Here is a 14157-nt window from a genome sequence, read left to right on the forward strand (position 1 = left end):
GGTCAGTACGAAACTAAATTGTAAGTACCTATACCACGTCGTTGTCGCAGCGTTGCAGCGGTGTCGCGCGTTAAGAAAAAAATAAGACGTGCGCTCCGGGCCTAATAGTTATAAATAGAGATCGATAAGATACTAAGCTGTAACTCCTTTCATCAGTTTAAATTTACCTAATTAATGATTTTACTAGTAGTTACTATGTAGTTTTATTCTTATTTATAATATATTTTTTATTTATATGATTGGTACTTGTAGTAACATAAAAAAATTGTCGATAGAAAATTGACAGGGGAGGCACGTTCCCCTCCCCTGGATCCGCCACTGCATAGGGAAATACGTCATTCTCATTGGTCTAAAATATTTAGCGCCGAATTCAAATTTAAATTATGATATACTATATATACTATATATTATTTACTATTTAAAAAATATAAAATATATTGAATATACATTAAATTAGGAAAACAATACATAAATGTAATAATAATAATAATAATAATAATGAATATTTTTTTTATAATATTTTATAAAATATTAACTTTATATTATTTTGAATGATGTATAAATTAATAATATAATAATTATCGAATATTTTTTTAAGAATTAAATATGAGAACTAGGGCTTGGATATTGTTGCATTTTCAATTTTTTTTTCCATTGCTTGGATTTGTTGCTAAGTAGATTTTAAATTCATTTAATGTGAGTACAAATTTATATTTAAAAGTTTTTAGTGCACATTTTTGCAATTTTCGCCATTTTTTCAATTTGATTACAATTTTGACAATTTTTTCTATTTAAATGCAATTTTGTTGATTTTTCTCATCTATTATACATTTGTATATACTTGTAATTTGTGAATTATATAATTTAACATTTTAAAAGGTAAGAGGTATGTTAAAATATATAGTACGTGTACCTATTGATTGTTATTTTGGGATTTAGATAGACCTTCGCGACAGACCGGAAATGCGATAAGATAATGCCGTGGTTATTATTAATACTGCAACGTGCTCTGATACTATACATTAAATATAATACATAAGCTCCATACCATAACCAACAATAACCAAACATTAGGGGTAGCATCTATTATTATAATTGGGCTATTATAATAGATTATAATTTAGACCTAAAATTGAAGGGTAAGAACTAATCAATACTTCTTCAGTGTTCAGTCGTTTAGTGTCGTCGCGTATTTCGTCATATTATACATTTGTAATTTATTATTTCGTATTAACGTCAAAAATACTGAAAAATAAGCAATCAATACCTAGTGTGTTATCGAAATACGTCAATGAGTTTGGAAAAAATGTATTTTCAAGTGATCAGTCAGCTCTTTTTTTGCAAGTGATGTGAAGTTCGAGCATCCACAGATCAAAGATACACAGTTACGCATCATTTAAAAACTGATTAACACAGCCGCGCCATAAATCGCCATCAAAATGCTATAACATCAAAAGTACAGCAAACACTTACATTGTGTTCAAAAAATCTACATTTTCCAAAGATCTTTGTCAAACATTATTATCAGCTAATATTCCTCTAAGCAAAGTTAACAAAAAAGATTCCGTTTGTTTCTGGAAAAATATTTTAAACAAAGAAATTCCTGACGAAAGCATTTTAAGAAAAAGTTATTTAAATTATTTACGTAGAAATTATGAACAAAATTAGATCCAACATTGTTGGACACAAAATATGGGTTTCGGTGGATGAAACCACCGATGTTCAAGGAAGACATATTGCCAATATTACTATTGGAACATTAGAAATAGACAAATCAGGGAAAGTTTACATATTTTACTCGGAGGTGCTCGAGAAAACAAATGATTTGACCATCACTAAAGTTTTTGACCGGTTGATGTTTTTTCTTTGGCCTGATGGTATACGTCATGATGACATAATGCTATTCGTCAGTGATGTGGTGCCGTACATGATCAAAGTAAAAAAATCAATAGGAGTGCTTTATTCTAAGATGGTGCCTATAACGTGTGAAGCACATGGTGCACATAGAGTTGTTGAGGAAACAAGAGGACGATTTTCAAATGTTGATAAATTGATTGCCAAGGTAAAACAAATATTTTTAAAATGTCCAGTCGGTGTATCATTGATATTTACCTGACAACATAGAAAAATTAGAAACTCGAGGACTTCCCTGGTCTACAAGTATTGAAATCGTTAGAAACGTTTGTGAAAAATTAAGTTCAGAGTCAGGAATAACAGGCAGGTTAATTAACGACAAGTTTAAAAACGTTCTTGACAAAAATAAGGGATTTGAAGTTTTACAAAAAGTATCAAACATATTATCTGGCGACAAAATTTGGGCAAATAAATTGCCAGAATATTTATTCATTCAAGAATTGATATATTTATTTTAAATATGCATCTATAACCTCAGTCGACGTGGAGCGTAGTTTTTCCATATACAAGAACTTATTGTCTTCAAATAGGAGATCTTTCGAATTTGAGAACCTGAAGAAATCATTTATCGTGCAGTGCAATCATTTTTGAAAGTTTCCAAATTTTTTATTATATAATATTAATAATACAAAATTTTATAAAATTGCTTGCAGGTTCCTAAAAAACCGAACAAAACCAATTTGACTTTAAGTTTGTTACATTTTATTTTAAACAGTACCTATTATAAATTAAATAATAAGGCTTTAATTAAACTACAAAATTCGTAATTCTTAAGATTAAAATGTAATAAGTTTATAACTAAAAACCATCAATAAAAACAAAATTTAAGCGCAATTTTCAAGTACAATTTTGGGTATTTTTTACTGCAATAAAACAATCAATTTTCAACGTTTTTAACTGCAATTACTTCCGAATTCTACTGTATAACGGACTATAAACATAGTAACCAGAAGTACTATTTTTCTTTAGATAGTAGGTACGGTTTTTTGATGTAAGTCGTAGTGTCATTAATAATTGTGTTACGTATATGAAATTGTTATCTTTTTTGAAAATATTATGGGCTACTTCATGTTTATGATTTTTTATAATTTAGTAATAATTTATGTTTTATGGTTCAAACTAATGTAATCTATTTAGTTGTTAGCATAGTTAATTAATTTGTTAATGTTTGCTACATTTTAACAAAGTTTTTTATTAATTTATTCAAATTTTACTTTTAGTATTTTTACCTTTAAAAATAACCAAACTATTTATACTTTAGTTTAAGTTTATTTAAATTTTATAGAATTATTAAAATAAAGACACACATCTAATGAGTTGACATAATAATTTTAAATAATTAGTTTTTTAGATCCTAGGTAATAATAATTTTTAATAAAAATCAATTTTTGTAGACGACCTGTGGTCAATGATATAGGCAAAATAGGTATACGCATTGGCAATTACGACAAAGCAGAAGCTAAGTTTTAAAATGTACTTTTTTTTTTTTAATATTTTATATCTGATCACTATACAAATAACTACAAAATAAGTAATACTTCCAATATTTAATAGGACTTTGCAAGTATCCAATCTACACGCGTAATCTCAATTTAAATAGGTACTTCTATATTTATTGTTTAATTAAATTAATAAACAAAATAAAATGTAATATAAACAACATATTATGACATATTATAGGGGAAAAGGTGCTGTACCTTCTCGTGGTCTCCCCTGTTTAGTAGTGTCATTGTTATCAAGTAATATCAAAGTTCTCCACTTAAGAAATTATACAACTATGACACGAAACAAAACAGCACCAAATTGGCGGCCAAACGTCTTAGGACCTCCTGGCCATACCGGCAAAACAGCCTTTTTCAAGGCTACTAGGACACATGCTTTGAAAGTAGCACTAGTTTCAGAAGAAAAGAAAACTATTAAAAACCAAAAAAAAATTTATAAAAAGGAAAATACCAAAAAACAGAATGGACATAGCCTTGATAACCAAAAGGACCAAAACTTAAAAAATGGTAATAAAGCCACAGAATATCTTTTGAGAATAGTGCAGCTTAACGTTGAAGGTATGACCAAGTCAAAGGCTGAATTAATCAGCCATGTTTTCCATCACGCGGACATTTTAGCACTGCAAGAGACCCATATTTCGGATGATCAGCTTGGAAAGCTAAAGATCCCAGGCTTTCAGCTGATCGACTACATAGGGCACAACAGACATGGCATGGCTACCTTTGTGAGTCAAGACTTGGACCCAAAAAACATAAGGAGGTTAGAGGGAAACAAGCATACGGTCGGAATCGAGATAGGGAACACAAAAATTTTTAACATATATAAACCACCGTCGGAAAAATGGACCACATCTGTTCTACCACTGGCAGAGCACCCTGCAGTTTATATAGGAGACTTCAACTCGCACAACATGGAATGGGGCTATAATAGTACAGATGATAATGGAGAAACCCTCAGCAACTGGGCTCAATTAAACCATCTCCAGTTACTGTATGATGCTAAACAAGGCGGCACTTTTAAATCAGGAAGATGGGGTTCGATCACATCCCCTGATTTATGTTTTGTCACTATGGACTCTAGTAATGTGCCCCTTAAAGCAAAGCGGCGAATATTACAAGAATTTCCCAAGAGCCAACACCTTACTGTTCAAGTGGATATTGGTCTAAATCTAACTATAGTGAGTAAATCAAAATTTAATAGATGGAATGTAAGGAAAGCAGATTGGGTCAAATATACAACTTACATGGAAGAAAATATAAACCGCATTGAGCCAATACCACTTAACTATGACAGGTTTACAAAGTTAATCAAAATGGCAGCGGGTAAAGCTATTCCTAGGGGACATAGACAGGATTATATACCTTGTTGGTCAAAAGAATGCGACAAACTATTAAATGAGTACGAACAAACACAATCCGGTGTAACAGAAGACCGGCTAATCAGATTACTAGGTGAAGAACGGAGACAAAGATGGGTTAAAGTCATGGAAGAGATGGACTTTTCCCACTCAAGCAGGAAAAGCTGGGACCTATTAAGAAAGCTAGGCTCCGCTCAACCTACCAGAAAAGAACATGGCATCGCAACAAACGCAGTTGCAAGTAACCTTTTCAAAACTTTGAACATTAAATCTACAAAACAAATGACCATTAAGATTAAAAATCAATACAAAAAAAAACTAGACAACTGTGAAGAAAGTTCTGCTTTAATGAACGACTTTGTAGAAGAAGAGGCCCATCTCGCCTTAAAAAATGTCAAAAATGGGAAAGCAGCAGGTGTCGACGGAATAATACCGGAATTTATCAAAAACCTAGGTCCTAGAAGGAGACTTTGGCTTGCTCGCTTTTTCACGTCGGTGGTCAACAAAGGGACATGGTGCGAAGCGAAAGTCGTGGCCATCCTAAAGCTAAAAAAGTCGGGAAATGACCCGAGAAATTATAGGCCAATTTCGTTACTATCAGTAATATACTAGCTTTTTGAGTGATAACTACTAAGGCGAATGTCTCCACTATTAGAACGTACAATACCCATGGAGCAAGCTGGGTTTAGAAGGGGAAGAAACTGCTGCGAACAGGTGCTAGCTTTAACGACCTACGTGGAAAATGGTTTTCAAAATAAGATGAAGTCCGGGCCGTCTTTCTCAACCTGTCGGCAGCGTACGACACAGTCTGGAAAAGAGGCCTATACTCAAATTAACAAAAACTCTTAGATGTAAAGCTATTTAACGCTTATTGGAACAAATCCTTTCTGACAGAAGTTTCAAAGTCAAAATGAATGGGGGGACAAGCTGGAAAAGAATCTTACAAAACGGGTTACCACAAGTATCAGTACTATCACCGACTCTATTTAATGTATATGTTACCGTTAAAGTATTAAACCAGTTATTTTATAATTTAACATAACATTATAGTTAAAGTGTTTAATTTCAAATTATATAAATACTTTATCTTGAAAATGCATAGAATAACTAGTTATATTATAAAATTACAGATAATGAATCGTTAAAGTGTTTACATTTTAAATTAATAACTAGGTAAAGTGGATAGACGAATATTATTAATATTAATTGATATTATAAATTATTTTAAAAAATTCTAATAAATCATAAAAATGAATAAACATTAAAAAAAATATATATTTTATACAAGATTTGTTTTGGATCTATCTTAGTCATGTTTACAATTTTTTTTTATACTACATTACAATTAATTACACTTATATTATTTACACTATTTGTCAAAATTAGTACACGATTGATTTTGGTGACATTTAGAATTGCACAAAACAACATTTTTACGGCATACACATCGATTAGTGGAGCATTTAGTGATACAAGTACATTTAAAAAAACCTTGTCCATTTCCAATAGATTGTTCTGTAGCTGCAGATTGCAGGGAAATTTGTTTTTCATGAGGAATATCGCTTAATGATATAAGGTTTTCGGAACACGTTGTAATAACGCAAAAATAAAGAAACTAAAAATAAGAATAATAGTTAAGGTAAAAATATTAATATGTGATTAATATTTTTATTTTTAAAAGTAATGTTTTGATTTAAGCGAAGTAGTTTAAATAAATTGTATCGGCAACCACAAGGGACACAAGCCTTGAATGATTGCCTCAAATATATTTGTAAGTTATTAGAAATCTATCGATTATTTTAGCCTATGTTTTATCACTCTAAATTTGCGGAATCACCTTCCTCCTGATGGTCGGAGGGTTCTCGAGGTCGAGCTTCGAGAACGATCAAGTAAACTTTATAATACTATTATTGTTTAAATGTGGATGCGCATGCACCTTACCTTGTCCGCAGCTGTCTCTGGTTGCAGTCGACGTAACAAGGATAGAATTTATTAAATTTTTAAGCACTCAAGAGAGAAATAACTAAACACTGTGACAAATTTCGTTATAGGAAAAAGAAACAGTAAAGTTGTCGTAGGCAATGTCCTTTGAGTGGTTGCGAGTAAGTCTCCTGTGCTCCTGCACTTGTCTGTCTGGGTGGTGCTCATGCACTTATATGTTTTGGATGTGCTCATGCACTTCTCGCTATGGAGGGTGCTCATGCACTGATGAGAGGAGACGATTTAGGCCAGGTCCACCAGAGCCATCGGCGGCCCGATCAAAGGTGTCGGTGTCCCCAAAGAAAATTGTCTTTTTCCCTGGTGAAAGCGACCCTGACCGGACCATCCCCCGTCTCCGGCGGCACATGAAAGAAGTTGCATGTGTTGCGCAGTACCGTTATAATCCCGTACAGTGTCCTGTACGAGACTAGATAATAGGAATCGTTCCAATCACCAGTGACATGATTTATTGGGGTTATTTTAGATTTTATTACATGCGTACGACAACTCGACCGTTATATATTTTATTAAATGAAAATAACGAATTAACAAAATTTATGATATGTAAATTTGAACATATCATTACAACGTAGTGAACTGGGATCGTGCATATAGCTGTTTTAAAATACCTATAATTTTAAAAATTAAGGTATTATTTAAATGTATAAATTTAAAAAATTTATTAATTGTTATACAATATACATACCACTATTACATCCAAGTTGATAGAACCCATCTTCAGTAATTTTGAGAACTACAGCAATTACCGATCGAGGATCTCCCCTCCCTCTATCAACATCAGGAATTTTAAGTTGAACTATTGAACCTTCTTTTGCTTCTGGAAATTTAGCATTTGATAAATTCTTCATTTTTTTCGCTTGAATTTCTAAGTTGTCTCTTGCATTTTTTCGTTCTTCTGTTTGTTTGTGTTTTCTATTTTCAGTTGATGGTATTTCTTGTAGTATAGTGTGTGGCAATATACTTGACGTTATACTAGTTTTAGGGTCAGTTCCAAACATAGCATTGTATGGACTTCCTTTTATTTCCAGAATGATAGGCTTTATTTTTCATAAATTGAACGAATCTGAGTCATCACTCCATTTATTGGTGTTATTATCTTGCATCCAAGTTAATATATTTTCAATATCTTGGTTGGCTCGTTCAACACTGCCCTGCAACTGACTATGCCGTGGTTTCGATATTTAAATCAGGCCACATCTCACGCAATGAATTAATTAGTTCATTACAAAATTCCCTGCCATTGTCAGATTGAAGAGAAGCGAGCGCACTGAATAAACAAAAAATATCTAATAACACACAAGCGACTTGTTCTGTTCGTTTTGAAGTTAAGGGTTTTAAAATACAACATTTTGTTAAATGATCTTGATAGACACATATAAATTTAAAATCTCTATCAGGTTGTGATTGAAAATCTATTAGATCAATTTGACAGCGACTATTAAAATCGTTAAAAACCATTGGTTTGACTACAATACCTTTCTTTTGTGATTTTTTTTCTGTTGACATGGAATACACAAATTTAAATATAATTTCACATCAGCTTGGGTAATATTTTTATATTTTTTACTAAGTTCAAATAGCATACGGTCCCTTCCTCCGTGTCCAATTGACTTATGAACATTGTTTAAAATGTCAAACATGTGGTCTATAATAACGTATATCTTGAAATTAGGATTGTTTTCATTAAATGGGTAAATTAATGTTTCGACGCCATTTATTGTTATTAAATCGTAATTTTTCGCAAGCCAATAATCACGGGTTTGCGTTTTTTTAATTTTCATATTTTTGACGTCAGATATCAAATTTAAATATTTTTCGTTAGATAAAATAGCACTATTATTTTTGTACTCACGTTTTTCAATTGATTCGTAAAATTGTTGTTTCATAAGAATCATTGTTTCGTCCATATTGAATATAATTTTAAAAACATTTAATCAAAAAAATTAAAACACGTGTATGTACTACAGCTATATAATGCGTTGAATGTATAACTATGGTGTACTGCAAACAACTTAACGAGAAACAAACATAATAATATTGTATGTTCTACCACAACGAAATAATAAATTCGTCGGAACGTTGGGTCAGATTTAATATATAATCTATAACTGAGCAATTACGGGGGATTCATAAAATACCTAGTTAAATTTAATATTATATGTTTTATCGCATTGATTTGGTTAATGTATGTAATAGCTAGGTATTTCATAAAATATCGCCAATAAATACTTTAACATATACACCGCCGACATTGAGGTAACTAATACGAGAAAATTCATCTATACAGATGACATATGTCTAGTAGCCCAAGGAAAGACCTTTGAACAACTAGAAGAGACCCTGAACAAAGATCTAGTCGCTTCATAAATCTATTTCAAAAACTGGCACCTCAACCTAAATGCTAATAAAACAACAACAGTGGCCTTCCACTTAAACAATCGTGAGGCAAATAGAGAACTTGAACTAAAAATTGGTGAAGTCAACATCGCAAATGAAGAATGTCCTAGGTATCTCGGAATCAAACTCGATAGGAGGACGCTTACTTTCAGACAACACTTAGAAACAACAAAAAAATTAAAAAAATAAAATCACGAAACAATATCATATCCAAACTAGCTGGGACTTCTTAGGGTTGCAGCGCAGGTACTCTGAGAATCTCAGTACTATCCTTAGTTTATAGTGTAGCTGAATATTGCGCTCCCGTGTGGACAAGAAGTGCTCACTGCAATAAAATTGACGTTCAACTAAATGCAGCAATGAAGATAGTCACGGGTACAGTAAGAAGCACTCAAACTCAATGGCTTCCCATTCTCCCAAACATTGGCCCTCCGGAAATCCGTAGACAAATAGTTACACAAAATATTATCAATAAAGTTAAAAGGAACATTGAACTGCCTATCTATAACGACATAGAACACCACCCAAATAAAAGGCTAAAATCCAGATGCCCTGTTTGGGATGAAGATATAACCGCTAGGGAATTACAGGTTGAATGTAGAAAGATTTGGCTAGAGTATGAGGTACGAAATTCATCACTGGTTGATAATCCGACGGTAAAAGTACCAGGTTTCAACTTACCACGTGCCTTATGGACCTCGCTAAATCGCATTAGAACTAACCAAGGAAAATGCAATCATCTATTACATAAGTGGGGAATGGTGGAATCTCCTCTATGCAGCTGCGGACAAAAGCAAGCCATTAATCATAGAGTCGAAGAATGCCCGTTAATGAAGCTCTCAAGAGGTATGGAGGAAATCCACACAGCCAGTGAGGAGGGTATCGAATGGATGAAAAAACTGGGAGTGCGACTGTGACCAAGGAAATATTAATTAAAACAATGAAACTATGAGTTACCAAATTATTATAACCAAACTTAATTCTTAATTTTAACTGTTATCTTTTGACTATTTATAACTATATAATTTAATTAGTACTAAGTCTTTTAATCTGTTTTACTGTATGTTGTATCACAATATAATATTTTCTGTGGTTAAAATGCAGTATACATATGGAGACCAGATATAAAATTTAAAAAAGTACATTTTAAAACTTAGCTTATCCTGATGTAATTGCCAATCTCCTTCTACAAAAATTATTTATTTTTTTTTAATTATTATTATTACCTAGGTACTAAAAAACTAATTATTTAAAATTATTATGTCAACTCATTAGATGTGGTCTTTATGATAACAATTTTATGAAATTTAAGTAAACTCAAACTAAAGTATAAATATTTTAGTTATTTTTTAAAGGTAAAAATACCAAGTGTAAAATTTGAATAAATTAATACAAAACTTTGTTAAAGTGTAGGATACATTAACAAATTAAATTAACTATGCTAAAAAAACAATTAGAGTGCATTAGCTCGAACCATAAAATATAAATTAATATCAAATTATAAAAAATCATAAACATGTAGTAGCCCACAATATTTTTAAAAAAAGGTTACAATTTCATAGACTTAATATTATTGTTAATAACACTAAGACTTGCATCAAAAAAGAGTATTGTCCTATGAAAAATAGTATTTCTGGTCACCATAAGTATACATAATATAATAAAAAAATAATTTATTAAATATATAGGCACCTGTTAGATTTATCAGTTGAATTTGTCACAGAAAATAATCCAGCTGGAGTTTTAATTGGGGATGATTGATTTCTGTCACTAAATAAACAACAAAATACAATTAATTCATATTTTTAATTGTTTAATTTATTAAAAAAAATCACAAAATTAAATTGAAACCAACCTAAAAGGGATAGCAGTAGGTTTTAGTTTTCTACCACATTTTGGAGAATAATCCAACATATTTTGCACTATGGTTCTTTCTTCATATGAATTTAGGGAAAAATGTAAAGAACATACAGCAGCTTAAATAAAATTGGTTAAATTGATTAATACAACAATTAAATTTTAAGCATTTAAAAATTTTGGTAAAATATTTATCAACTAAATATTTCAAAAAAGTAAAATGAAGTATAATCCATACAGCCAATGGCCAATCCTTCATTAATTTATCATTAATCTCTAAGTCTTAATAAAAATTAAAAACATTATTAAATTCAATTTATACACAAATGATTAATGATTTACCAGTATCATAGTTAATCTCTTTGATCACGTTTGAAGCATGTTGAATTTGTTCCACCCACAAAGCTCTCATTCGCACATCTTTTGGAAATCGATGTAAATGTATTTTTGGGTCACAATACAACCCTTTCCGTTTACTTCCACTAAAACAATTTGGGACAATACAAACAGGCATTTTTGATAATTTTACCTCGACAAAATAAACAATTATTACAAAATTCAAATTTTTACAAATCTTTCAGTGATTAGTTTTTGAATTACAACCATAAAAAAAATCGATTTGGTCGAAAACTGGTTTTGCATAAAAATTGCCGTTTTTCCGTCATTTTTTTTTTTTCTCGATTTTTTTGAAAACTGTTGAAAAATAACTTTTTACCTCTATATTGTACCAAGGATATTCACTTTTACATCGGAAACCACCCCCATAGTTTAAAATTGGAGCATTATTTCGACTAGTTATGCTGTAGACAGACACACAAAAAAAAAAACACACATCATTGTAAAATCAATACATTCATCACTTCGTTCAGAATCTAAAAGGCGCCAAAAACTGTAAGTCAAAATGATAGCTTGCCAATTTCCGATCTCAGGTATGTACATATAAATAGTATACATAAATATAAACCTAATATTATTATACAGGACGCAAGGTTATTATTTTGCTTTATAAATTTAATGTTATAGGTTGAGAGGAGTTACAGAATACAGGGATATTCTTAACTTTTGGCTTTTCATAATCACTAATCGGTATTATTAGAATGACTTATTATGCATCATCCTCGGTGTCGGTAATCGAAACCGATCAGCGAATAATAGTATTTATCACACAGCAAACAAATATGTTTTAAATATTTATTAAATATTCCAATTTTAATGACAATATTTAATAATCGTTTGTTATTCATTTGGTATATAATTTAAAATATATAATAAAAGTCATATAAATATTTGTTGAACCAGAAACATTTATTGTCTGAATACCAAACACTAAACATTTATTAAACATTTGTAAACCAAAGTTGTAAAAACATTGTATTTCAATATTCCATAATTGTTTATTAAAAGTCAATAAATGTTTTATAAAAATTGCAATTATATTTATTTAAGATTAAGAAAGTAATAGGAAAATATTTATTTTATTGTATTTGGATGTTGCAGGCATGTTGCTAATAGATATGATAAATTAAGTAGTAAGATAAAAATGTATAATATATAATTATTAATAATAATTGAAAGTAAAATTAATTTTTAAAGTTTTATTAATACTTTTAGAGTTGACTTTTTCAGTTAACAATTGCAAAGCAACTAGACTTCTTATTCGGTTATATTATTTTATACTTGTACACTACAACTATAATTAGTAATTACATATGCTTTATATATGGACATATTATTTACTAGTTCTCATAATATAATAAGATCCTTCAGGCTTCTTCGCACTAGTGAGATTTTACTACATAAAAGGCATACAAATGGTTTTCTAAATGGGGGAGAAAAACTGGTGTTGCCTGACCACAACTCAACAAAAAGTGCATGTCAACTGCCTAACCACCTGAATAAGTTACTTTTAAATGAGACAGCTGAGTAAATAGACAGGAATTAAGTATAGAAGTATGTATAAAATGAAATACTCAATATATATAATATAATTTATTCGTAAAAAAGTTTATGCAAGTTAACATCATGAAATATAAATATAAATATAAATATAAATCCAACAGTTTTCTGCATATTATTAGCTCAGCATTTGCATTTATTATATTCACCTGAAAATAATCATAAAATCAATTAAAGCACATAATATTTTAATATCAAAGCCTGCAAAGGTTTTTATGGTAGGTAATGCAACATTTATGTGATCAGAAAAGTCAAATTCAATCAAACTCAAATTGTATTTTATGATGACTTAAAATAATAAATCAATAAATTATGCAGTCTTTAATTGAATATTAATTGCAAGTTATATATTATTACAATATTTCAATATTTTAATCAATTCGGTATGATAGTCATAATGATATTATTGTGGTTATAATTGTAATATATATAAAATATATACTCATTATTATTTAATTTTGTGGAACATTTTTTTTATTGAATGGTGCTTGTGCCAAGTTATACTTGATTCTTTCCTCAATTTCATCAATTGATGCAGTTTTGCAAGATTTGTTGCTTTTTTTAATAGAATTTAAAAAGAAAATAGCATTAAATTAATGTATTTTAATTTATTGTTAATATATATGTGACATAAAATCTTAGTCTCATTACTTCTATTCTTAATATAGGTAACAATAATGTAATACAATTATTACAGGTGGTTTTTAAAAATGATTCGTATTTTTTTTCAATTCGATATTGCAGTTATACAATTTATAAATATTATAAATATCCATAATATTGTATTATTATTATAATAATTAACAAATTGCAATAAAATTGTAGGAGAATAAAATTAATTAACATTATATATAAATATGTATATACATGTGCATTAGGGTGTTCCTTAGCTATATGAGAAAAAAAAATAATGATATTTTTTTGGTCTCACCCCCTAAATCGGTGTGTATACATATAAAAATGAACTGCAAAAATTTTGCGTTCACGAAATCTGTATTTGTTTCCCAAGATTTAGGATCGTTTTTTAAGAAGCCTTCATTGATTTTGAATCGAGAAAATAATTTCAAGCTACTCTCTGATAGAAATTCATCAATATTTTTTTCTGAAAAGATGGTAAATTGATTGTTTATTGTTTTATATTAAATTTTAATATTTTTAAATCTATTAAATAA

General features: G+C 29.9%; 1 protein-coding gene and 1 pseudogene across 1 annotated transcript; one reads left to right on the forward strand and one right to left on the reverse strand.

Annotated features, from left to right (window-relative positions):
- Positions 1-1654: 1654 nt before the first annotated feature.
- Positions 1655-5386, forward strand: LOC126555549 (uncharacterized). The gene is made up of 2 exons (XM_050210459.1): positions 1655-2062; positions 3860-5386. Exons 1-2 carry the CDS (start codon positions 1655-1657, stop codon positions 5384-5386), a joined length of 1935 nt encoding a protein of 644 aa, XP_050066416.1.
- A 2550-nt stretch (positions 5387-7936) lies between these two features.
- LOC126555551 (KRAB-A domain-containing protein 2-like) lies at positions 7937-8682 on the reverse strand (annotated as a pseudogene).
- Between the last annotated feature and the right edge of the window lie 5475 nt (positions 8683-14157).

Source organism: Aphis gossypii, unplaced genomic scaffold (assembly GCF_020184175.1).
Source record: "Aphis gossypii isolate Hap1 unplaced genomic scaffold, ASM2018417v2 Contig00910, whole genome shotgun sequence".
Taxonomy (NCBI): domain Eukaryota; kingdom Metazoa; phylum Arthropoda; class Insecta; order Hemiptera; family Aphididae; genus Aphis; species Aphis gossypii.

What these genes read in the sequence shown, in the direction of transcription:
- LOC126555549 (XM_050210459.1), top strand. Translation starts at nt 1,655, where the DNA reads ATGAACAAAATTAGATCCAACATTGTTGGACACAAAATATGGGTTTCG. An exon ending in TTGATAAATTGATTGCCAAG is followed by an intron (nt 2,063 to 3,859) that starts GTAAAACAAATA and finishes ATTTATAAAAAG; the next exon opens with GAAAATACCAAAAAACAGAA.